At 38.2% G+C, this 27,393-nt stretch overlaps 1 protein-coding gene across 6 annotated transcripts in view; it reads left to right on the top strand.

Annotated features, from left to right (window-relative positions):
- FOXP2 (forkhead box P2) overlaps window positions 1-27,393 on the top strand; it is a 618,653-nt gene that overhangs the window by 542,990 nt on the left and 48,270 nt on the right. For all 6 annotated transcript variants that reach the window (XM_081957449.1, XM_081957451.1, XM_081957452.1 and 3 more), the window contains 2 exons: window positions 8,133-8,346; window positions 14,749-14,853. In XM_081957449.1, the coding sequence (XP_081813575.1) occupies window positions 8,133-8,346; window positions 14,749-14,853 (319 nt within the window). The remainder of the gene's footprint in view (window positions 1-8,132; window positions 8,347-14,748; window positions 14,854-27,393) is intronic.

A 27,393-nucleotide genomic window follows, 5' to 3' on the forward strand; every position in this document is an offset into this window, starting at 1 on the left:
AAGCTTGAAACTTCCATGAATGAAAAATATTTGGATTGTGGATGTTACAGAGAATTCAGTGAAGAATCATACTATGATTTCAATGATTTTTTCTTATAGTATAATGCACAAATGGGAGTTTGATCTCATGTGAAGATTCTTACATGAATATTCAATTATCATTTTTAAAAATAGAAGTTTAATATGGTTCTTGTGTTTAAAATGTGTTGCTCCCCCAGATATAGAATAATTAAATTAGTTACTAGGATATGAATCAAATTTCCAGCTTCTCAAACTGAGCTTCAGAAAATCAATATAAATTACTTGATATCTCCCAAGCAAAAGAGACTAAAACCTTCTGTCTTCCTGGAATTGCTCTTCCTGGGTCTGCAAATAAGAAAATTGTCTTCATGCATTCCAAGAAAGCAGAATAATTTTTTTCTGTTTCGCTTTTTATCATCTTTCTAATACTCTTCTTTTGTTGTTGTATACATTGTTTGCCCATCTCAGTGTCAGAGCATTGCCCTAAGAAACAATGATCATATGATGTCACTTTTTATCCTACCCTCATTGATCATTCTTCTGCGCAGTGCTTGAAGTATGAAGGGGGGATTATATTGTATTGATTCTAATAATTCTGATTATTGGTCTAAATGTTGAAATGCTACTAAACAATTAACCTTTTGCGCCACCATCATTATTGAAACCCACCATTCCATAAGAGAATTGCTTGAATTAAAGGGAGATCTTTGGCTAAAAGCAAGTTCCTTGGAAAAATATCAAATTACTCTTCTAGATAATCCTCACATTCAGTTAAAACAGAGCACCCAATTTAACTTGGCCACCTTTCTTCTCCAACTGGAACAAGATATTGCACATGATTGTGTTCAAACCATTTCTGAGGTGTTTTCTGGGTACCCAGATTTGATTGACCTCAAGGATGCAGACAGGGATCTGTATACAGATGGCAGTAGCTTTATATGTCAGGGAAAACAATGAACTGACTCTCCCAATTAGAGCTTCAGCTAAGAAAGCTGAACTTATCACCTTGACTAGAGCCTTAGAGTTGGTGAAAGGTGCAGTTGTCAATATTTATATTGATGGTAAATTTGCTTTTGGAGGTCCTTGGCACCTTATGGAAAGAGGATGAGTTATTAACTGTGCAAGGAAATCCCATTAAATATGGGGCAATAAATATCCATTTTTATTGGATGCTCTTTTGCTTCCTAGCAAAGTAGCTGTTATACATATATATAAGGGCCAACAGTAAGGATGAGAGTCAGGGCTGGGTTTCAGCCGGTTCACACCGGTACACTAGAATCCGTTTGTGAAACTTAACGTACCTTTTGGAACCCGTTTGTCTGGTGGCACAGTACCAGAATGCTCCCTCCCACCTGTCCCCCCTCGCTTGCTCCCCCCACCCATCCGGTTGCTGCTCGCTCACTCACCCTGCCCGTCCACACCATGCTTTCCCCTCCCGCCGCTCACTGATTGGCTGGCTCACCAATCACCCCGCCTCTGAGATGCAGGGGGGCTTTCTCACATGCCTTCTTTCTTTCTCCAAAGGCGTGCAAGAAAGCCTCCACCCCACTGCCCGAACGTGTGAAGGAAGCTGCAGGCTCCTTTGCCTTGGCTACGCAACCTCCTTTCATTCTGTCTCCCTACTTCACTCATTTGGGCAGCAGAGAATGAAAGGGAGGGCTTTCTTGCACGCTTTCAGAGAAAGAAAGAAGGTGTGCAAGAAAGCCCCCCCCCCATTACCCAAACATGTAAAGGGAGGAAGCTGCAGGCTCCTTTGCCTCGGCTACGTGACCTCCTTTTGTTCTCTCTCTCCCTACTTCACTCATTCGGGTAGCAGAGAATGAAAGGAGGTCACGAAGCTGAGGCAAAGGAGCCTGCAGCCTCCTTCATTCCTTCCTTTCCTCAGTGCCCACCAAAGTGCTGTCCCCACTTGGCTGCCATAGCTGCTGCCACAGTCACTCTGTGTGCCCGGCCTCCGGCCTGAGTGGTAGCGAGCAATGGCGGCACTGGGCGGCTGGCGGCAGCGGCGGCTACTGCTCCTGGGCTAGCTGTGGGTCACGCTGCTCAATGGGCAGTGCCCCGACTCCCCCGCCGTCACCACCACTGCTGCTTCACCTCAACAGCAGCACCTCTCACCTGCAGAACCAAGGCAGTGAAGAAGATTGAGAGACGTGGAGCCATAAACTCCCCCCTTTCCCCCGCCCCACAGCTCGCCTCCTTGGGTGGGACCAGGGCACGTGCAGGGTGAGTGGAGTTTGCGACCAATTTTAAAGTGAACGGGGCTGTTTGTGACTAAATGGGACAGAGAACATAAAGGGATGCAAGGGAACATGGATGTAATCTAGTCCAACCCCTTCCCAAGGCAGGAGTCCTTCCTTCTCTTTGAGAGCTGTCAGTGGCAGACATGAGGGAAATGGTATGTGTGTGTGTGTATGAGAGAGAGAGAAAGAGAGAGAGAAAGAGAAAGAAAGTTGAAGAGAGAGAGATAGGAAAGAAGGAAGGAAGAGAAAGAAAGAAAATAAATGGGGGAGAGATACAAGAAGGAAAGAAGGAAGGAAGAGAAAGAAATAAAATAAGTGGGGGAGAGAGACACAAGAAGGAAGGAAGGAAGGAGGGAGGGAGGGAGGGAGGGAGGGAAGGAAGGAAGGGAACATGATCACAATTGAGCCCAAAATTTTGGTTGCTAAACAAGAGCATTGCTAAGTGAGTTTCACCACATTTTCCAACTTGGCCAGGCCCACCCGGTCACACGACTGGCAAGCCATGCCCACCCGGTCAATGACCGCCGAGCCACTCCCACAAAACAGGCCAGAATAGGTTCTAAAAAAGGTTCTAAAAAAATAGGTTCTAAAAAAATTACTCACTGATGAGAGTAAATACTATTGAGGAAATAGTCTTACCAATTACACCACCAAGTCTGCTACCTCAGCCCCCTTATCTCCTTGGTATGTGTGTCCTCTCATTCTCTCTAAATTTTCTGCACCATGTCCATTATATACTACACAAAATAGGCACAGAGGTCATAAAATGGGTGCTATTTACCAGGGGAGTTGGTGGGAAAGAGATGGTAAAAAAACCCTTTTCAATACAACAGTTATGGACCCTTTTGAGAGAATTACATGCAAGCACACATTGGGGTTCAAAAGCCATGGCTGAATTTCTGTTAAAGGACTATATTTGTATAGGAATCTTTGATAAAGTTCTTACAATAGTCAGGCAATGTGTTATTTGAAGGGGGAAAAAAAACCAATCCTGTACTCTTGTGCTTCAATAGGTGATGTTTGCTGAGTGGTCCTTTATAAAATTGCTGCTGTTGACCAGGCCTAGGCATGACATCGATCCCAGATGCTCATAACCCCCTGCTAAGGGTTCTGAGGAGTGTTTATATTGCAAGGGGTGAATCTCCTGTGGCCCAACAGACTATGGAAGATTAAAGGAATTCAGGATTTGGTGGTTTATGCCAGCGATGGCAAACCTTTTTTGTCTCACGTGCCACAAGTGAGGGGAGCGCAGGGGGGTCGTGTGCTGGCGTGCCGCACCCATAATGCAATGCGTGACCCCCCAGTGCGCATGCGCGCTCAAAAGGCACTCCCCCCATTTTTACATGCTTTTTTCACCCTCCCCAGGCTCCAGAGGCTTTATAGCAGCCTGGGGAGGGCGAAAAGAGCCTCCCCCGCCCCCCCGGAGGCCCTCCGGAGGCTTCAGGGATCGTCCGGAGGCTTCCCTGAAGCCTTCGAAATGCTTAAAACGACTCTCCGTGCAAACCGGAAGTCACTTCCGGTTTGCTCGGAGGGTCGTTTTGAGCGCTCCGAAGGCTTCAGGGACCGTCCGGAGGCTTCCCTGATGCCTTCGGAGCACTCAAAACGATCCTCCGAGCAAACCGGAAGTGACTTCCGGTTTGCTCGGAGGGTCATTTTAAGCACTCCAAAGGCTTCAGGGAAGCCTCCGGACGGTCCCTGAAGCCTTCGGAGTGCTCAAAACGACCCTCGGAGGGTCGTTTTGAGTGCTCCGAAGGCGTCAGGGAAGCCTCCGGACGGCCCCTGAAGCCTTCGGAGTGCTCAAAACGACCCTCGGAGGGTCGTTTTGAGTGCTCCGAAGGCGTCAGGGAAGCCTCCGGACGGCCCCTGAAGCCTTCAGAACGCTTAAAACGACCCTCCAAGCAAACCGGAAGTGACTTCCGGGTTGCTCGGAGGGTCATTTTAAGCACTCCGAAGGCTTCAGGGAAGCCTCTGGATGGTCCCTGAAGCCTCCGGAGGGCCTCCGGGGGGCGGAGGAGGCTCTTTTCGCCCTCCCCAGGCTCCTATAAAGCCTCTGGAGCCTGGGAAGGGCGAAAAATGGCTTTTAAAAATGGTGAACTCAGCTGGCCAGCACACGCATGCGCGCTGGCCAGCTAACAGGGCAGCGCCTCGCGTGCCCTGACAAATGGCTCCACGTGCCATAGGTTCGCCATCACTGGTTTATGCTTTATAAACTGCTATCCCTAGGCAGAAGACTTTTGGAAAAATATATGATATTCATCAGTTACCTTCCAAAAGCCAGAGTGATTTCCTTCAGCTTCTGTATCAGACCTTTTGGAAATACGGTGATCTGAATCCAGAGACTCCAGAGAACCACTGCTTAGCTAATATGCTTTTGATTGGTCAAAGTAGTGCCCCTGATATCAGACAGAAAATGCAAAAATGGATAGCATTTCCATTGGAAAAAAATGGAAAAGCTGCTAGAAGTAGCCTTCAGAGTTTATGTTGCTAGACCTGAAGTAGAGGCTAAAGACACCAAGAAAGAAAGAAAAAACATGCAGTGTTATGCTGTTTGCCGAACTCCTACAGAAAGGAACATTAGGAGAGGGGTGTGGGGAGGGGTGTGGGAGGAATCATGGAAGAGGTGGGTGAGGAGGTCTTGTCAGGAACAAGGTGATAATCTCCAGGTTTCAGACTACTCAGACTAATTAACCATAGTCATTTTCCCTGCAGCCCAGCCAATGCAGGATGTGTAAGAAATTTACCCACTGGAGAAGGGAATACCCTTTGTGTACCCAGTCTGTTCCACACACCATCTCTTGTGAGAGATATTAGGAGAACACAGTCAGGGGGACTTTTGTCTCCCAGCCCTTTCACAAATGCCTCCATTTGTACCCTAGTAAAAATCCAAGTGAGAGGGAGATCTGTGCCATTTTTTTATTGACACTGGGGCATCCCGCTTAGTACTCAACTGTCTGCTGGATGGGCTAATAATGCATCCCCTGTTGAAATACCTCTTTTGCAATGCACAGTCTCTTTCTGTGTACTAACACCCCTGTTAATGTTGAAGCTTTGCAGGACTTGAAATCTATTATTGAAAACTTCTTTACCTATGAGCTCATTAAGGAGGTCATTAGCCCTTACAATACACCAACATGGCTCTTATCCTTTCTGTCAGGATTTAAGGCCATCAATCAGATTATAGTTATGCTGCATCAGATGGTGCCTAATCCATACACTTTGATCAGTCAGTTACATCCTAATCTTACTTGGTATACAGTTGTAGACTTCAGTGTTTTGGGTGGACATTGGTCATCTGTATGCTTTCTAATTTGGGAACAGATTTGATTTTGAGAGAGCAAGTATTCTTGTTCAGTGTAATGGAGGACTTTTGGCAAAAGGAGGACTCGGGGTGGGGCAATAGTCTTTCTATTTCATTTGTCAGCAACTTTTTAAAAGAAATTGGTTGTTTGGATCAATTTCTCTAGAATTTGTTGCACTTGTTACATTTCTATTTTCAAGGTTGGTTTCAGAGAGTTGATATTGGAAGATTGCATCTATGAGCAGTTGCCATTTGGAAGTTTGTTCCAAATGCTCTTTATTGTCTATATGAAACTTCTGGGAATGGCTGTTGGGGATTGGAATGATATATTATCAATACATTAGTGAATGGCAGCTCTATTTCTCTGAGTCAGGTAATCCACAACTAAAATGGGCACGAGTAAGCAAATAAGGTAAATGTGAAACCTGGTAAAACTGACATCACTTTGTTTCAGAATAGGAATTGATTAAATTAGTATTTGGTGGAGAGTGCTTGTTGACTTACCTTCAGAAAGCAAAGAAGATTTGTATTAAATCAGTTGATATGAGAGCTAAAATCTTTCCCAGATATAATAGCTGTGTCACAATAGTTATTCATTAATATCATCAATGTTAGATTATTATCACACTTCTCTTGTAGTTCCAACTAAGTGTGATAATGAGCTGCAGTAGCACGGTGGTTAGAATGCAATACTGCAGGCTACTTCTGCTCAGTGGTGGATTGCAATTTATTTTACTACCGGTTCGCGTGTGTGCATGTGCTTATGCAACACTTCTGCACATGCGGGTGGGCGGAGCCTCCCGCCACCGCCACTACCGGTTCACCCAATCCAGGGCAAACCAGCAGCAACCCACCTCTGCTTCTGCTGACTGCCAGCTGACTAAAGTTTGGCAGATCGAATCTCACCAGGCTCAAGGTTGATTCAGCCTTCTATCCTTCCAAGGTCGATAAATGAGGACCCAGATTGTTGGGGTCAATATGCTGACTCTGTAAACCACATAGAGAGGGCTGTAAAAGCATTGTGAAGTATATAAGTCTAAGTGCTATTGCTATTACATATTTCAATCCAGTACACAATTAATTTACTTAGCTTCTTAAGTTCATATTTATTGGTGGTATACTGACAATTATGACCTGATGCCCAATTAGCCAATAATTGTTGTTTGGGGAGAGGGGTCCTAAAAAGCTCTAATCAATAATGTTTAAGGGGTTATCTGCATCGTTATAGCCTCAACACTTTTTCACTCTGATTAAGCTGTTCTGCTATATTGGCTTAGGGGTAGGAGAGGGACTAAAATACTTCGTAGTAACCAAAGACATCTGTTCTTAACCATATTGCAGGCCAATGAAAACTGAATTGTGACTTCACAATGCAAGCTTCGTCTTTTTATACTTTTATTATGGCTTCATACCAAAATATATAAATGCTAGATTTTGCATTGTTATACTTGTGATGCTAATTTTGTTGGTCTTCATTGGCTTATCTGCAGATACTTATGGTGACAATCTCCATTTTATGTAACAAATTTCTGATAAAATAGGCAAGCCCACACTCAAATGTTTCTTTTTTCTAAAAGTAATATTCAATTTATTTAACATTATTGACATGCAGTTGCTTATAAAATATTAGTCTTGCTTATAAAATTAATGATGTCCATTTGAATAATTGAAATGAAATACTGCATTCTTGAAAACTTTGTTAATAGTAAATAAAATATTTGCTTCAGATATTAAAGATCTCCAGTGTTTGTATCTGGCAAAAAAACCACCAAATGATCAGAAATGTGTTATGTATTTGGTCAAAGTAATGCTGGTTGTTTTGATGTGCTAATTTGTGAAACTCTGTTATTTATTTCTCTCATTTCTTCCCTGCTGAAGTAGCACACTTGGAACAGTGATCATTAAAGTATTGTTCTTCTATTAAAACAATTTCTTTTTAGAAATGATTTTTTTAAAATTTAAAATTAAATACAAAATTTATTCATGAGACAACATATTAGCTGAAATCCTGTCCTTAATCTTATGAAAATTTTTAATTTCTTTCCTTGTATTTTATTTTATTTTTTGAAGTGAGCTTGTGAATAATAGCATTTGTATTTTAAAGCCACTTTTTTATTTTTAGTGTTGGAAAGTTGTGACCTTTGCATATACATACATACATACATACATACATACATACATACATACATACATACATACATACATGTATTTGTGTTACAACCCCTGGTATGGCCAAATAGAGCACAAATACAACATATATATTCCAAAGGCTATGTAAAATCTCATCTAAATATTTGTTTTAATGCCTGCTTTTCAAATAGTAGTTGCTGTTGTTGGTTGTAGCTTCCTCCTATTGATCCTTGAACAATTTTTTCAAGAGATATTATATTATGTAGGTTGATGACCTTTAATTGACTTTAATTGAAATTTAACAAAATGAAATTGTATTTGACTACATGTTGATATATTGGGAAACTATATCATCTTTATTGTTAGCATTAATCCATTAACAATACTGAGTTCATTATATGAACCTCTTACTTTTCTATATTAAGCTCTCTTTCATTTTATAGCTGGCTTAAGTCCTGCTGAGATTCAGCAGTTATGGAAAGAAGTTACTGGAGTTCACAATATGGAAGACAATGGCATTAAGCATGGAGGGCTAGACCTCACTACTAACAATTCTTCTTCTACTACCTCCTCTACCACTTCCAAAGCATCGCCACCAATAATTCATCAGTCCATAGTGAATGGACAGTCATCAGTTTTAAATGCAAGACGAGACAGGTAATAAGAGAACTCATCTGCTTTTTCATCTGGTATAAATATTCATCAGTATGGCTCACACAATTAACTTAAAATTGAGCAAGATGTTACTTTGAACCTAGTCATTTTGATTTAGTTTTAAAAATTGACTGTTTTAATCAGTTTTAACCAATGAAGAGAACTATCATACTTTCCCTGTCTGTTTTATGGGATTTGTTACTGTTCTTTGGATATGTTTTTTTTCTGCCTTATAGCACACAAGGATGACCCTGGAAGAGGGATTCTCTAAATAAGCCAATCATGTAATGTAATTTAAAAAATTATATTTCTATCCCATTCTTCCTCCAAGAGCATAATTCAGCATACATAAATTTCTTCTCTCTTTATCCTTAGAGGGTTAAACTAAGAGATTGTGAAAGGACCAGATTCATTTAGCCATATTAAATTTAAAGCCTGATCTCCACCTCTTCAAGCCACTACATAAAACTGGATTCATTTTATTTAAGTGTTCTTGTTTAATTGTCACATATAAGTCACACTGAAACTAAAGGATCTCATACAAACTTATGAAGTGGCACCAGTAGTGTGCCATTAGTAATAAATAGCAACTGATTTTTTCCTGATCAAAATTGTTAATTGCTTGTGAACATTGGCCTGGATTCACAGGATCTTATTCTATCCAACTGCACCATTTGCGGTTTGAGATTCTAGATCCAAGCCACTATTCCAGTCTTTTGTAATTAATCAACTAATAGGGGAACCTAAGCCATAATTCTTAGCACATTGGTGAGTAACTTCAAAGTTGCTGTAACAAACATAGCAACATTAGTCATAACTAATATTACCTGGACTGGAGACCATAATATTTATAAGCAATATTCACAAGGAAATCAAGAGTAATGCCTACAGAGGCCCATGGCAGTTTAAAAGGTTTTTGAGGTATTGCATAATATACTGTCAAGATTTGTTTATCTGAATGTATCATTTTCTCTTTGCTTCCATGCACACATATCTGGTACTTACATTCTACTGTTTGTGCATAACATCATTTCTGAAAAATAAGTGTTGTAGCAAGACTATAAACATATATTGTAATTCTAATAGCAGGATATATCTAGGATTTACCTCAGTGATAGAATCATATGTCCATTTGAATTCAAACTATTTACAGTAATAACTGTGGACAGCCAGTTTTAACTAGATCCTGAAGCTCAGCATCAATATGAAAATTAGATCATTTACACTTCACATCATAATGTATTTGTTAAACTGGCACAGAAGTAGTCACATATATAGCTTACAACCTGCAGTAGCTATAGCAGCATCCTTATATGAAGTACAATAATGTATACAACCTATACTAGACACATTTGTCTTATTTTATATGCATTTACTAGAAAGATATGAATCCCGGGGTAAAGAGGGATGTTGTAAAAGTAGTGACTTGTCTATCAGACTGGCAGATATGCACCCATGAGTATTCTTCTGCCTAGCACAAGTACACGCACACACACTTGTTTGTTTGTTTGATTGATTGATATTTCACATTTCTAAACTGCCCATCTCCCTCAAAGAGGGGTTCTAGGCAGACGTGGTATTCACTCGAACTGGTGCGGTTTGGACCAGTTCGAGCAAACCGATAGCGAAAATTTTAACTGGTTCTCCAAACCGGCAAATACCACCTCTGGCTGGCCCCACCCCCACCTGCCTGGTTGCCACTGGCCCACTCATCCCGCCTGTCACTCACCCCCCCCTATATATGTTGCCGTTGCCATGTAGCCCAGCTAATCGCCTCACCCCTGCGCCTCACCCGCTCTGCTCACCAAAGGTAAACATGCCGCCCGCTGCCCCTTTGTCTTGGCCGGGTTTGGGAACATGCCATTCCCTGGCTCTGGCTTTTCTTGGCCTCCGACCGCATGCCACCCACTCGCCCTCCACCTCGCTCACCTTCGTCTGCACCTTGATGGGGGTCCCCCTGCAAGGCAATGCCGTCTTTTGCGAGAAGCCTCCAGCCACTGGTAGTTTTTGGCTGCCTTTCAAGCAGCTCCGCTGCGACGCTGTCCCTCCAGTGCAGGAGGCCGCTCTCCTGGCTGGGTCTGACAATGGGATGCAGCCACACACCAGCAGGCAATGGGGTGCACGTGCACGGCCGGCGCAAAGAATAGGGTGGTGACGGCAGCAATGGGACTTCAGGCCTCTTTTTCAGCCTGTAGTTTTTGGTGCAAGAAGCTGGAGCTGCCACCTCTTTTTTGGCAGAAGAAGCTTCCAGCTGCTGCTGCCGGCTTGGTTCCAGCTGGCAAAGAGGCGGTGGCTGCAGGCTTCTTGCACCGAAAACTACAGGCAGAAAAAGAAGCCTAAAGTCCTATCGCCACCGTTTCTTCACATCGCCCACGCATGTGCACCCCATTGCCAGACCTGGCCAGGAGAACAACTTGTTGCTCTGGAAGGACATTGTAGGAGAGTTGCTTGGAAGACAACTGTGGTGTCCCTTTAAGGTACTTTGATCCAGGCAGGGAGAGGAGACCATAAGGGGACAGGTCACAGGAGCTGCCTTTTCTGCTGGTTCTGTGGGTGAGACTTAGTGGGGTCATGTCACTCATGTCGAGTTGGCCATGCCCACTCAGTCACATGAACCCTCCACCAAGCCACGCCCACCAGCTACGCCCCCAGAACCAGTAGTAAAAAAAATTGAATCCCATCACTGGCTAAATCCTATTCAATCCAATGAGGTCATTAACCATGGTCAGCTTTATTTATTTATTGCCACAATCAAATGACTGGACATGGAAGACACCATATCATGGGATTTGGACCATGAATGGAGTGGGGAAAGAGATTGATGGAATGCTTTTGCAAATTAGGCTTTACTGTTCTCAGATCCACTCCATTTGATCAAGTGTTCTCTAATTACCATGAGAAAAACCTGCAAGAACAACTCATGCATGTTTAGCTATGAATTTTGTGATCATGAAGCTATAGTTGAAGTGTAGCTGTCCTCATAGCCAGCTTTCAAGCCTGATTGCCATGGCCTCACTTACCTCGTATTCTATTTGAGATGACATGTAGCTTCTAATTCAACTCAAACTAAATGTCTGATCTGAATTCTTGCATGTGTCAGAACCTACTATTTGCATTAGATCAAAAATTCCTTACTACTTTGGTGATATAGAGAATGCTACTAATGTCCAAGAAGATCCTAGTCAAGGAGAAGCAACTGGAGTTGTTTTAAAGTTTGCATCATCCAGTGTATTAAATGAGTAATCATACAAAGCCATGGTTTCAACAATAGTTGATCAGGTCTTATGTCTTTAAATATTTTCCTGTTTTGTGGATTCATCAGCACAATGTCTCTATTACTGCTCTTTGCAGCATTATCTGTATGACAGCTACGTTTGTACTTGAGCATCCACTACATTAAACTGAAAGAGTTATAGTGTTTTGATAGCCACCCTGACTCAGAGGAACATGATTGCTTTAATGGTTGTGGTCATCAGCTGGTCTTCTAGGACACCAGTGCCACCAGCTGAGAACTAAGGAGGGAGAAGCTTCTGTTCCTTCTGACCATCTGTATGAGGTTGCTGTTGAAGATATTTCCTTTGCTATATGTATGAACCCTTCCATCAACACTGGGCCCTCTTTCAGCCTCATGATGCCAGCTGGTGGCATTGCTACTACCATAGGAATAGAGGTCAACTTTAAAAAACGTAACCTTTGTGCAGCTATTATCCTCATGTTTCACTGTCATATTTTGCCCTTACTTTCCCTTTCATTCCTTAGAAGCTCCTCTTCCATTCCAGGAAGAGGATCTAGGTTTTTAAAAGAAAGGCATTCATAAGCTGGGGAATGGGGGTGGGGATGTAACAGTAGCAAAGCTGCAAAAGAAATCTTGATTTAAAATAGTGGAGCTCTGTTAATATATACTAGACAACCCATGGCCCAATGGGTTGTCCTTTCAGAGATATTTCCTTACCTAGTCAGAGAAACAATGACCACAGGTAGACAAAAATGCAGTGGGTGTAAGAATGTCTTCCAAATTCCTACCAGCTCCCCATTGACTTGGAAAGCATTAGAAATTACTCCTTCCTCAGCTAACCCACAAAACTGCCTGGCAGTTTGCAGAGTGGAGAGGAGGAATAAATGGAGTTATGAACCACAAGGAAAATTGCACCTCTGCTCCCCATCCCAAGACCCTTTCCCTCCAGGGAGAAAAAGAACTCATCTATCAACCATTAGTGTTCCCAGCCACCTCTACCTCACCAACAGGCATCTGAGCCTTTCCCTTGCTGTCCACCACTGTTAAGAGATTTCAAACTTCAGTCTTGGTTCCAAAGCAGCCAAACACCAGTCCATTGTCAGGTTTGCTTCCAAGCCAATAGGTGCAGGAACTAGAGGAAGGTGGGAAAGAGGGTAGAGGTATGGCCCTCCCATTTTCCTTGTACCATACAACCTACAGGTTTCTGGGAAGTGTAGTCAGAAATCGCAGTGGTGTTGAAGTAGCCACGGCTTCCCCAAATTTAATTCCCAGAGAAGTCTTGTATCTCACATTCTGTAGGTTAGCACATTTGAGTTACTTTGGTTCAATATTTTTTGCCCTGTGTTTTCCAATGTCATCAACTGAAAGTTACAGACACAAGAGTTTTAGTAGTATACAGATGTTCAACTGAGTAAGCAAAATTGTACACAGACAAAACATCTCATTGGAAATATGAATTTTCTGCATATAAACAAATGGGCTATACTTGGAAGGGGAAGGAAAAATGTCTTTTTATTTTTTAAGAGATAGGAGTTGAAAAATAATAGAAGGATAGGGAAATCTCTTTGCCCTCCCCCCTTATTTCATTTTATTGCTTTAGAGCAGTGCTTCTCAATTATTTTCGGTCATGCCCCCCCTAGGAAGAAGAAAACATTTCGCGCCCCCGGCGCGACTGTAAATAGTATCATTTGTCTATAAAATTGTTATAAGTACACCTCTGCATAACACTGTATCCTTATTAATGTATAAGAGAATAAAAAAAGAAAGAAATGTGGATCAATTTACAACAAAGAATAGCTTTATTAACTAGCAGAAAAGAGAGAGAGAGAGAGAGAGAGATTATATCTCTCTGAATAAATATTCAGAAGAATCTATCTACTATAGATGATTGCTCTTTGCAGAATTACTATAGCTTTGTGTCCAAGCGTAGTTAGTTTAGCACTGTTTTGATAAGGCCTAAAAAGTGGAACTTGAATGCGCTTAGGATTGTAGATATAAAACAAAGGGAAAAGAATGAACTTTCAGTTTTGTTCAAATAGTTACATATGCTCTGATAGAAAGACATTACCACTTTCAAGGACAAAGTTCTCTGGCTTCCAAACTCCAAAACTCGGCTACTGAGTCTTCCAGCAGCGGTGGCTCTAGGAGGGTGCTTTATGGTTGTGGGCTGGCTGCTGGAAGACTCTCTGTCTGGAAGACTCTATATCCAAAAGACTCTCTGTCCAGCAGCCAGCCCACAACCATAGAGCGCACTCCTAGAGCAGCCACTGCTGGAAGACTCGGCAGCCGAGTTTTGAAGTTTGGAAGGCGGAGAAGAAGTTATGCTCGTGAGCGTGGTCACCTCATGGCAGCTTCGCTCCTGACAGTCAAACAAGGTTGAACGAGCCCCCCTTTATGGAGCCTCGCGCCCCCCTGGGGGGCGCCCCCCACTATTTGAGAAGCACTGCTTTAGAGTAACAATAAAAGCACCCTAAAAGGCTCCTAAATGGGATAGGGAATTTCCTGTGGGAGACAGCCAGATACTCTCCATCTGTGGCTGCAATAGTAATCCATTCCAGTAATTTATCAGTGGGTTACAGCAACAATCTTGGTCCTCTATGGTAGCAAATCACAGGCTCTGATCTTTCAAACTTGCTAATTTCTTTCCCCTGAAGACTCCACCATATCTATGCTTTCCTATCCATCTTAAACAGGATCAATAGAAGCATGGCTAAATCTAGGCTGAGAAGAAGCAACTAAACTTAAAAGAGGACAATTGTTACTCAGAACAGCTTGAATCAGTACAGTTCATTCTAAGGACTGGATAAATTCAGAATATTTTGTCTCAATTGTGAAACAAAAGACTGAAAATATAGTGCATTTTTTCAAAAAGGATCAAGTCTTTCTTATTAATAGTACATTTTATTTATAGTGAAATTGTTAATTTGAGGTCAAAAGTAAAATGGAGCATTCCATGCAGTACAGTATTTCTTTTCATTTTTAATTAACATTTCTAGTTTTTTTCTGCTCTAAGCTGATTTGAACTTGCAATTGAAATTTCAGTGGGACAATTAGATTTTTGTGATTACCATAGGTTTTACTGTTTTGGTCCTTTTGACCCTTATCATAAGCTTTCAAATTCAAGTGCTATGCTTTTGAGATAAATCTTATGTCATATTCTTTTCCTGCAGCTCATCACACGAGGAGGCTGGAGCCTCTCATACTCTCTATGGCCATGGAGTTTGCAAATGGCCTGGATGTGAAAGTATTTGTGAAGATTTTGGACAATTTTTAAAGTAAGTTGGTTTTTTTGAGTTTGATTATAGTTTATAAGATTACAAAGATATAAAACCAGAGTTGGTATTCAGCTGGTTCGGGCCAATTCAAGTGAATCAGTAGCAGAAATTTTGAGTAGTTCAGAGAACTGTCAAATGCCACCTCTGGCTGGCCCCGCCCTCCCACCCCGCCATTCCCTGTCCTATATTCCCTTGTTTTTTAGTTCAGCTGATTCGCATGACAGAGCAGATTACCACGCCTCAGCTGAGCTAAAAAACAGCTCATCTCACCAGCGCTGACACCGAAGGAGGTCTTTGAGTGCTGGGCACGCGAGAAATGCGCTCTCATAGAACCAGTAGGAAAATATTTGTAATCCCACCACTGCATAAAACTGAATTGTAAATATGTGGTATTGCTGGTGTTACTAATTTAGTTGGAAAATATATCACAACTAGAATACCAAAGCCTGTTCCACAAATAGAAATTTCATTTTTTAATCTAAAATAATTCTTTAAAAGATAGTAGAATGATTTTTAACTTACCTCTTTGCAGAAATTTTCCTAGAAAATAACTTGTACTCAGATATATTATCTACAAAAGATAGAACAACTATGGGCCTTTGGGCCTCAGGCAGTATTCTAGATGTTGATGGGAATGGGATTCAGTACAATAGATGATATCTTGGTGGAAAAAATAAGGGTGCTTAATTAGCATGTACAATCATTGTTCTTACTATGAACTTGAATTTATTCATCAGTTCTTAAATGTAGTTTTCAAAGAAATCTCCATTATCAGAACACTGTATTATTAAGTTTCTAAAAAAGGTGTTTGGAAGGTCCCTCCCAAACTTAAGTTGTCCATCACAGCAGCATGCCCTTTTGTACATGTGTTAATATCACACTTCCATGTAAAGGGACAGGGCTTTGGTCATTCTGCAACAGCTACCTTTTTTGTTTCCTGGCTTGCAAACGCTACTGGGAGCTCCAGCATCTTTATAGAACTCAACCACCAAAGCTCCTATTTACTTTACTCTGAGACAACAACCAACATGGAACAAGGCTTCATGAGATCACTACTTCTTAACCTTGAATGCAGAGCCCTTACTCACAGGCATTCCTCTTTTGCTTTGGAAGACTGGGAGCATAAGTGAAATACCTTCAGTGTTAATTTCTCTGCCGATTTTCCACAAGGAAATGTTGCAATATTATGTTCAACCCAACAAATATGAAGGGGTAGCAAAAACCTTGACCAAAATACCACAGATTTTGCTACATAGATTGAATACAAATATTTGTATTCATTTTGTAAAAGTCAGTTAATAGAAAATTTATAATTTGACTGCCCACTATTCCTTAGAATCATCCCTTACTGGTACAGATGCCAAAAAAATTAAGTATAGCTAAAACATATGAGCATAATTCTAAACATTTAATAATGTGTTTGAGAAGATAAAATGTGCATGAGAGAGTTACAGTTTCTCTATCATCCCACCACATTATCATATTTTTATATTGACCCTTTATTTAATTTTATATCCTGTCATACTACAAAGTATAGAATGAAAATCCAGCATATTTGTTTGCATTTAGCATGAATGTATGTATGTAGGAGTGTATGTTTAAAATTAGGGGCAACATCAGAGAGAAGTAAAATTATGAGCAAAGTATCTAACAATTTTATAAAGTTTGTGTAATTACAATCTTTATAAAATTATATTTTTTTTCTTACATTTTCTTTCTGCGTACTGTGAAAGGACTGAACACAAACGGAGTCAGTTTGCTAAAACAGTCATGCAGGGCTTTAGTGAACAAAGAATCCTAATGAAAAGTCATACGTAGGTTTATATAGATGAGTAACTTCACAAGCTGATGCTCTTATGTTGTCATGGTGCAACTAACAGGGTCAATGAACTGCTTCATGCTTCATCAACAATTAAGTTAATTAGTTCATTTGAAATTGCAGTGCTTTGTTGCCAGGATGTTGGTAGAAATGTTAGAAAGCCCTATGTTACAAATGGTATAAAGCCAACGGAGGATAGACTCAGCGGTTTAACAGCAGAGCATAGAGGTACAGCTCATAATGGCTTTAGAAACAAGTGTTATTTTCATATGCCTGCAAGTTTACATACATAATTTTTTTAATATATTGTAAGGCAAATTACGTTTGCCATTCTTTTAAAATTTACCCTTTTTATGTGTGTGGAAAAGATTTAGTTCTATTTTAAAGAGTAATTCTAGAACAATACTTTAGGAGAATGTTATGATGTGTAATATTTCTGTTTATAGATTAAAGAAGTTATACTGTTTGCCTCTGGGATTTAATTAAGCTGCTGAAAATTATTCCAGTTGAAAGTAACCCATATACTGCATATATTGTTCTAAGCATAATTGATAAAAGAGTTGTAATTGGCTTAGCTCTATTTTTTTTTACCCAAAAAAACTAATTTGTATAAATACTTCTACCCACCCAGAGTGTAATTTTATATTAGTGTTTGGCTTGGTTCTTTCACAATTACTTTGTTATTTGCTTTTACGGTTATTTTGTAAGACTCTGGTTTAATAATTATAATATATTATAATAGGTTTTAGATTAATGATAAACTATGCCTTCTTGTTTATCACTGTTGCTATTTATTTCTGCCTATTATCAGAAGAAATTGTCACCCCTGACATCAGTTTCTGCCTTCTGAAATAGGCTGGTCAAATGTACGGTATATGTCATTTCCATGTGCTATATCAATGCTTAATTTTCTACATTGTCACATACCTTGATCTACAAAGTCAAAGAGCTGTTGTGGACTGTATTCAACCTAGAAATCATAGGATTCATTGTGGTCCCCCCCAAAACCCTCAAGTACATTATTGTGTTTTTCTTAAATTTAAATCCAAAATTAAAAAGACATAAAATTCATCTTTCTTTTTGAAACGTTGATATGTTTTATAGTCATCTGAATCTGCTTGTATCTGCTCTTAATCTCTTTCACTGCAAAGACCCACTTTAATTTAAAAAAACCCTTTTATATCAATTCAGTTTCAATTTAAAGATAAAACAACAAGTTACATTTTCTCCAATCCATTAACTATATAGGGCATTACATGTCTAATGGCAGAATTTTTCAAAGACTTGTTCCTATGTACTCTTTGTAAGAATGCAGTAAGTTGTGGCATGATACTTATTAATAGATCCAATGCAAGTATATTGTAGTGAAATAAAATATTCATGAAGAATGCTGTCCAAATCTAGTTTTTGTTTTCAGAAATATCCTAATAGATACTTCTAATGTAAGCTTAACTAAAAAAAAAACAAGACCTATTTAAATGGATAGTTTTATGCTTGGTTTATTATATTGTGTGTGTGTACATGTATCCTTCTTAAAAACAGGTTTAGTTTTATTTATAATTAGAAAAAAATTGTTGTCATTTCAAAGAGGCTTCCCTTTTAATGGTAGTTTTATTTCTCATTTTTAATGCAAGATCTGGAGTAAAGAATAATTTTCAGAATATGATTTATAGCTACAGTATAAAAATATAAAATATAAAAGATTCGTTTTTTTGTCTTCTGACCAAAGCACTTTTTACTACACTGAAATGTTTAGGTTATTTTTCCCCAAGAATTCTGAGATCACTAATGCTTGTCCATTATTTTCAATATAGTTAGTTACCTTAAATGGGCCACGTTATTTGGTAGGCTGTAAAACCCAGTGTCAAGGCTCTGACTAATGAACCTAAGCAAACCAGAAGTTGGAGATATGGCTCTTTCTCAAAGGTCTTCTTTAATGAGTACATCATATTGGCACAGCTTCAATGGAAAACCAAATCTAAATCTTTCCCGTGGTTTCAGTATAATTAAACTAGGAAATAACTCCATCCCCAAGTGTCACAGTTGGGACACATATGTTGGCCAATTGGGTTAATTGACGGGCTCTTCAGTCACTCCTTCCCCAACCTTATCTGTTGTCAGTAGATACAACCATGGTTCTCAGGAGAACGTTCTTTGTTGTGTCTAGTAATGCATTCCAACCTCCTTCCTCCTCTGTGTGGCAACTGAAGAACAGAAAGATGGCTGCGGCCAGGTTCAATTCGAAGTTGACACCCAGAGGCTCAGCAGATGTCAGAAATTTAGAAAATTCTGTCTGTTTGATATATCTAATAGTTACCTGGATTTCTACAGATATATGTTTCTATCATGTTGTAAGCTACCAGAGTCGCTTTGGATAGTGAGATGGACAGCTTATAAATTGTGGTTAAGGCACAAGGCTAGAAAGCAAGAGACCATGAGTTCAAGTTCTGCCTTAGCCATGAAGGCGGATGGCTCTGGGCCACTCTCTCTCTCTCATCCCAGTTCGCTTCACAGGGTTGTTACTGTGAGGAAAATAGGAGGGCAAATATGTATGTGTGTGTGTGTGTGTGTGTTGTATTTGTGCTGATAAATAAATAAAGGGAGACTAGTATAGATCTATTTCAAGCTATTTAGCTCTCATCAGCTAGCCATACCCTTACTGGGATTCGAACCAGGGCTGTATTACATATTAGGCAGTTGTATTAGCCACTAAGCCACAGTCTCTCCTCCTTATCAGCTGAGCCAGGGACATAGGTATGTATTTGTGTTACAACTGGTGGTCTTATATATATATATATATGTTATATATATGTTATATATATATATATATATATATATATATATATATATATATATATATATATATATATATATATATATATATATATATATATATATATATATGTTATATATATATATATATATATATATATATATATATATATATATATGTTATATATATGTTATATATATGTTATATATATGTTATATATATGTTATATATATATATATATATATGTTATATATATATGTTATATATATGTTATATATATATATATATGTATGTATGTATGTATGTATGTATGTATGTATGTATGTATGTATGTTGTATTCGGGTCTTTTCCCATGTATGTATGTATGTATGTATGTATGTATGTATGTATGTGTGTGTGTTTGTGTATATATGTATGTGTGTGTGTGTATGTATATATGTATATATATATATACACACACACACACACACACACACACACACACACACACACACATATATATATATATATATATGCTGGTTTTGTTGTATTTGGGTCGTTTCCCGTGTAAGATTGAGATTGTGACAATCTCAATCTTACACGGGAAAAGACCCGAATAGGTTTTCACGGGTGTAGGTATGCTGGTCTTCTTGCATTCGGGTCTTTTCACATGTATATATATAAATGCATACTCATATGTTATAAGGCGGCAAACTGTTATAATCCTTGATTGTTATGTTGTGCTTTTGAACACTCATACATAAGAAAATTTAGTTGATTTTCAGGTTTTTGTTACTCATGTGCTCAGGATTTTTCCCCAAGAAAAACCATTCTGCAAATCAGAATTTGAGGTTAGATCAGAAAACAGTCTTGCAGAACTGCAGAAAGAACAATGAATGAATGGAATATTGTGTAATGAAAAGTGATTCAAAGACTGCCAAAACTGTTTAAGAATTATTTTGGAATTTTACTATAAAATGAGTGTTGACAGAAACTAACCATTTTGCTGGTCAGCAAGCAAGGAAGCTCAAAGATCACTAAAAGAATTTAATAGTAGTTCTTCATTACTGTCTTATAAATGTCAGAATGTAATAATATATGTCAAAACTTTGGTGTATTTTGTCTGCAAAACTAATTATCATTCCATTGGTCCTAAGTCAGTTTGAGTGTAGATGGATTTGGCTTTTAGAAGTTTAAATCAAAGGGTTTACACTATAGCATTCCAGGCAGCAGACACAAGCATTCTTTAACCTGCATGCAGCAGACACTAGCAAAACAAAAAATGATCCGGAGACAGGCAAAATGTTTTTTTGTACAGAGGCAGAATTGTTAATGTTGAGAAAAAGTCATGCTGTAAAAAAGATAGAGCAGCTTACCAACACGAATGATTTCAAGGTCTTCTAAGTATAATAATTGAATTCAATGGGAAAAGCAATATAATTTAATTAGACATCAGACTTCTTTTTAATATTAATTCAAATATTTATGAATTAATAAGAATATATATGTGTGTGTATGTATATGTATATATAATCACAGAGAGAGAGAGAGAGAATGAAAGGCGATACAAATATTATTATATTCACTTTTAAACTTGTGTAGTTTTTTTCCTTTTACTGAAAGCAAGCAGTCTAGTTCCCAAAATATGACCTCAAAATGGCATTCTTTGAAGTTGTCAGAAAATTGTGTCTTTCAATGACAGTGCCATCATTCCTCAAAACTAAGACATCTAATACAATCAACTAAATGAAAACTGACATACATGTAATAGAACATACATTTGGTATTTCAACTCCTCGCAGTGTTTAAACATTAAAGCTGGATGCAAAATAAATCAAATACCATTTACAGTGTGTATAAGTGAAACAACTTCCAAAACATTCTTAGATTCAGAAATATTTCCCTTTTTGACTTTAGAAATGCTATATTTTGCAGTAAATGTAAAAGTCCCATTTTAAAATTGGTTTAATAGTTTGCTGTATTGCAGGATAAGTTGACATCTATTTAGGGCCTCAAATCAATATAATGAAAAAATAGACAAGTGTAAGAGGATCTTTCTTTCTTTCTTTCTTTCTTTCTTTCTTTCTTTCTTTCTTTCTTTCTTTCATCATACTAGAATGTTTTCCTGCTTTCCTTAAAAAACATCTTTATATTTATATTTTCCATGTGCTACTTTTGCAGATTACCTACAGATTCCTCCAGTTTTGGAAGAACATCAGTCAACCACATCATTTATTCTATTTTGAAAACAAAAATCAATATACCTATAAAATGACCCATAAATTAGAATTGGCTCACACAATGTTTGTTCAGTGCTGCCTTTCTGAAGGCACCCTTTGCATTTTTTTCTTCACCTCTCTGTTTGAACTGCAGTCACAGTAAGAGGCTCATTAGGGAACATTAGGGACTGGAGCTCACCAGAATTCCAGTGCTTGCTTTGCTCTTATTAATGCATAGCAGAGTAGAATGCATTTAAATATTTCATAGGCTTTCAGTAATTTGTGTGTAATCGCCTTGTTAGCAGACCAGTAGAAGTAGAACAGGTCTGTGAAATGGTGTTGGTGATTGCATGGGTAATTTACGGACCTTTGCCATCAGAAAGAGCATTATTGGGGGCTAGAATGAAGCTGTGAAAAAGAACCAGCAATAAGTTGGAGGGGGGGGGGACTTAATAAAGGTTTTGTAAAAAGCATCTTCAGGGATAACAATCCACTTGGTTCTTTTTGAAGCAGCTATAATTTATGACATATGCAATATATCAAATGCATAAGATAGCATTATGAAGCATTCATATGAAAAGAATATTTGCAACATTAGTTCCAACTTCCTGCAAGGGACATGATTAAATGATTAATGAAATGTCCTTTTGCATATGCATTTTGAAACAGCAATTAGGCATTGACTGAAAAAAATCCACCAATCCTCTCATTTTTCAGTATTATCTTGTTCTTGATTTATAAATCATAAGGAATTTTTGAACAGCAATATGTACCTGGGTTGGTTGTAAAAGCATAAAAGAGAATAATTTGAGTATGAAATAGTCATAAATCCACAAATTCATAATTTAATGTTAATTTCTATCCCATTTATTTACTCCACTGGCATTGTATTTATATCTAGTGCTATTTTTGTACTTTGATTGACATAATTAAGATGGGGAAATGAATAGGTCCCATTATTTTACATATCACTGGTAAACAATAGTAAGGAAAGGAGAAGGGAAATGTGGCAAAGGTATATATGTTTTCAAGTTCTCAGTAATCCACTGGAGGCTGTTCTATAAATGATCACTGAAGGCTTGCAAGCTAGCCTATAATTACAGGAAAGAAAGTGGCAGCTCTGGCATTTCATAACTATGTGTCCTCAAAGTGCTTTGTGAGTTTGTCACCAATGATAATTTAGATAGAAGCTCATTACTGAACATCACAACACTTTAAAAACCTTTCGCCTTCATAGGGGAGAATAAAAGACTACTTTAATGGCAAGGTTCTTTTGTGTTCTACTGAAAAATTCAATCGAGACAAAACCTCATTGAGTATTATTGTACTCTACCATTGCTAGCCTAATAAAAGCAGCCCATATAAGTGGAATAGGTCTTTCAAAGACTTCAAATGTACAACTTCAAACATTTTACAGGTTTTTAATTCTTTAAAAAGAAGAAGTAGAATTAAAATGTAAACACATTTGCGCCCCAATCCAGAAAAGTGAAGATTTTGCATGTGTGCCTATTACTAGCAATAGATGGATAGGAATGGGGATGGAATAGAATCTTACATGCAGATATATTTTGCATATAATATTTGTGTCTGTATGACATGAGCTCAGATTGTCTGTGTGGATACCTTTTTTTTCCAAAACTGAAAATCCCTTGTGGTTATCTATTTAAATGGGCAATATGATTGGTAGGAGAAGACTCAGTCTCTCTGTTCTCATACTTTGTATCTAAAGATTCTTGTCCAAATGGGTCCCAACCACCACTGATGCCATGATGATGAATCTATGGCATGCATGCCACAGGTGGCACGCAGAGCCCTCTCTGTGAGCATGTTAGCTGTCACCCCAGCTCAACTCCACCAGGCATGCACACGTGCCTCCTGCCAGCCAGCTAGTTTTTGGGTTTCTGCTGCGCATGCGAGGGGACAAGGCATATGCGGGGGTCATGTATGCATGCGCAGGGGCAGGGTTCACACATGCATGCAAGGGGGTGGGAGCATGGGGGTGGCCACATGCACATTGCATTATTAGTTCACATGTGCGCTTTCGGCACGCAGCAATGAAAAGGTTAGCCATCACTGGTCTAGTGTTTCCATGTTTTTAAGTATATTATCAAATATCTGCTTAGCATACTTCAGTTTTTTAAACTACACATTCACTGCATTGGACAACTCTTTCTCACAAGCTACCAAGCTAAAAGATACATATTAGATATGTTTTGATTAGTTCTAATTTAATCCCTGGTTTCTATATAACCCAGTAAGAATTTCATTATCTATAGTTTTGTATGGGCCTACTTCTGTCCTGTATTAATAGTAGCTTCATTGGTTTAGAAACATCATAACCTGGGAATAAGAAGTGGTGGTCTCCGCTGAGAGAATATCTGCTAATTCCTTCCTTGATAGTACTGCAGATCCCAATTCCTCATTTTGCATCTAAATGGTGAAAATAAATGAGGTCAGGCTAAGCAATTCCTAGTCTTGTCAATTTTACTTCCAAAGATTACCAAATAAAACAAGGTTTCATGGATGGTTTCCATTTCTCAGAAAGATAGCATACTTTTTTTTGTTTTTAGAAGTCTACCTGTCATATTCATCATATTCATATTTTTTTCATGTAGTTGCCCATCTCACAAAATATGATTTACTCTTTTACTTGCTGAAATAGCAGATAAAGTTTCCAACGCAGTCTAGGCTTGGGAATGGACAATTTCTCAAACTGACCAGTACCCAACCAGGGTCTTCATAAGTAAAGCAACTTTTCTACCCTCTTTTACGCTAAAAGAGTTGTTCTGTAACCTGGCTGGTAGTTAGTTAATTGTATGGAAATTTTCACACATGGTTTAAAGACTGCCTGCAGAAGAATGAAGACATGAGTCTATGTGCCAGAAGCAGAACCCAGTTCAGTTTTCTGAACACATAGTGCCCATCCCCACCAGGATGAGCATAAACAGCACTGTTATTATCTATGAACAGTTTTCATTTCTAACTGTTCTTGGAGCTGAAATGGCAACTTAGAAATGAAACTCTAAATAGAATGTTATGTTCAGAAATAATCCGGTTTCTGTTTGATCATGTGAAAAAATTAATCAACATATTAAACTATCCAATACCGCCAAAAGAGGCTAAAAATCACCTCATGACATTTCAGCAGATCATAATAAAATTGTGCAAAATAGCAATAAGAAGACAAAAAAGTACATGGAGGAAAATGTAAATTTGATTTAATAAATAGTCATGATTTAACATTTTTCAGTTTTTATTATGTGCCATATATCATAACAGTAAGTTTACTAAATGTGAAAGTTAAACTGCCTCAGCTCTCTGAAAATTCAATCACAATCCATTTCTTTTCTTAGGTTGAACATTTCCAGGTCCTAAATTCTATTTCACTGATTGCAGAGTGTCTTTTTATCAACTAATCTTCTGTATTCTCTGTCTGTTCAAATGCTTTCCAAATATTGTATCAGCACATTGTTTTGTATTGTATCCGGGACTCCTATAAATGAACTTTAAAAAACCCTGAATATCTCATAAGATGTTCAGATACTGTGCCTGAATAGCATATTTTTACTATAATAGGAAGAGGAAATAGTTACTAATGGACTCCTTAAACTGCATCTGAAATACATTAGGGGAAGATGATAACTAGAGAGCATTGAGTACCATCCAGTTAATTTAAATATGTTTTGTACAATTCTACGCAAAGTGAAGTGTCATTTAAAAAATAATAATTTTATGAATACAAAACATTGTGGAAAGTTACTTTCCAGTTATAAATTTCTGTTTTAATTTTATTTAAGTTCTGTTATGCATTTTTTGTTGTTGAAAAGTAACTTGCTTGTGATTCTATCAAAAATGACTTTGGGAGGAGAGTTTTTTTAAATAATCAGAAGTTGCAATGGAAGCTGGCTTGAGCCAAGTACCAATTCAGTTGGTAGTATTCTGAATTGCACTCTGGTATCTAGTATTTAGTGTTTTATTCCTAGATTCTTCTCAGCAGATAGTAAAATGAAAAGAGTACAAGATTACATAGGCATTCACGGAATTAGCTAATCATCTGAAAATGTAACTGAAAATGTAACTGAAAGCAAATTGTACCCAGATAAAATTTATGCTGCTTACTTTTTATTTCATGCCATTATAGAATGCTGTATACAAATTTAGCAACATTTGAACTCATTAATACATACTCTCCTATACTAATTATTTGTGTTCTCTTTCTACCTAAGAATACCATCTATATCATTAAATATTAATATTCTTGCACTGGATATATATCTACAAATATATTTTTTGTCTGTTCATGGATATTTGTTTTAGCTAGTGCTTAGTGTCTTAAAAGATAGGCTGAAGATGTAGATACACACTTTCTACATATTAAGAAATTAATAATTATTCTCTCTGAAGGAAAGTCACTTTTCTCTTTTGCAGAACTTTTGCCTTTGTGAATTCATTTGTAATAAGACTCAAGTTTGGCATTTCACACAGAACAACTCTATATTTAGAAAGTTTTTTATGTTACTGAGAATTGTCTGTGAACTGGCAGACAATTCCATCTTAAAACTAATCCATCTTTAAAATGTGGAAATGACTAGGGTTCTGACAAAATTGTCCTTGTGTAGGTTCTCTGTAATTACTCATGCCAGGGATACCTTTGTTTACCAAGAAGTTCCAGTAAATGAAATGTCTGAGGAAACAGTTCAATGTATAAAGCCTAAACTAGATCAAGAGTGAAAATGAGCAATTACAGGTATATATCCATGTTTGGGCATATCCTTTGTGGTGAGAGAAACAAAGCAAGTGTAGTTCTCTCCACTTGCAGACTCTTATCTAGCATCTGTGCTATATATTCAGACTGCACTGACATGTTTGTGAGATTCTTGCAGATAAAAATAGTAATATTTGCTCATGTTTTGATGCCTATGAAGCACAGTCTAGTCAGGTAATTTAAGTTATATTTTGAAGTCTGATCTGGGATACTTCTGATCTTAATTTTGAAGAAGTGGCATGAACTGTTGGCTTGATCCAAGCCATTCCTGGCTTTTGGCAGCAGCTATATGTGTATGCAGCTGAATTTTGGAGGTGATTAATACTTCTTTAAGAGAAGGGGAATTGTCATCAAAAATAAAAATTATTTATTGATTGATTTGTATTAAGCAACTTCAACTCAGTCTCCAAATTCTCTTTTTAGGGAAGATCTTGAGAAGTTAAAATATCATCCACAGAGCATCCTAGATAAAATATGATAAGCGCATATATCTTCCAATTAGCATTTGATACTAGCCATGTATGCTAGGTAACATTTGTTATCTAGCAAACAAAAACTACCTAGAGAGATCATTTTCTCATCTTTTCTTCTCTGCCAACAATTTTACTTCAGACTTCAAAAAGCATTCAGTAATACAGACAGATATCAAAGTAGTGTACATGTATAAGAACTGAATACAAAATTTCCTTATGTCTAACTACAGGGAACATTGGTAGCTTTTGCCTACAATGAGTGTTGAAAACAGCACCTGTTGTAACTAGCTTTATAAGTAAGTGGTTCCTACTGGAGGTAAACTAAGAACAAACTCTAAACCTAGTACTGTACTGTCTGGATTTTCTAGTTCTCCAGTTAGTCATTCAGCATGCACTTCTAATCTTTCTTACAAATATATTTCCTATAAATATCATCTAATTATCTTCGAGGATGTGATGATAGGTCCAAAATTATTTTTCCTAGCTGTGAAAATACTACTGGACAAATGAA

The sequence above is a fragment of the Natrix helvetica genome (assembly GCF_964273705.1).
Source record: "Natrix helvetica genome assembly, chromosome: 6".
Classification (NCBI taxonomy): domain Eukaryota; kingdom Metazoa; phylum Chordata; class Lepidosauria; order Squamata; family Natricidae; genus Natrix; species Natrix helvetica.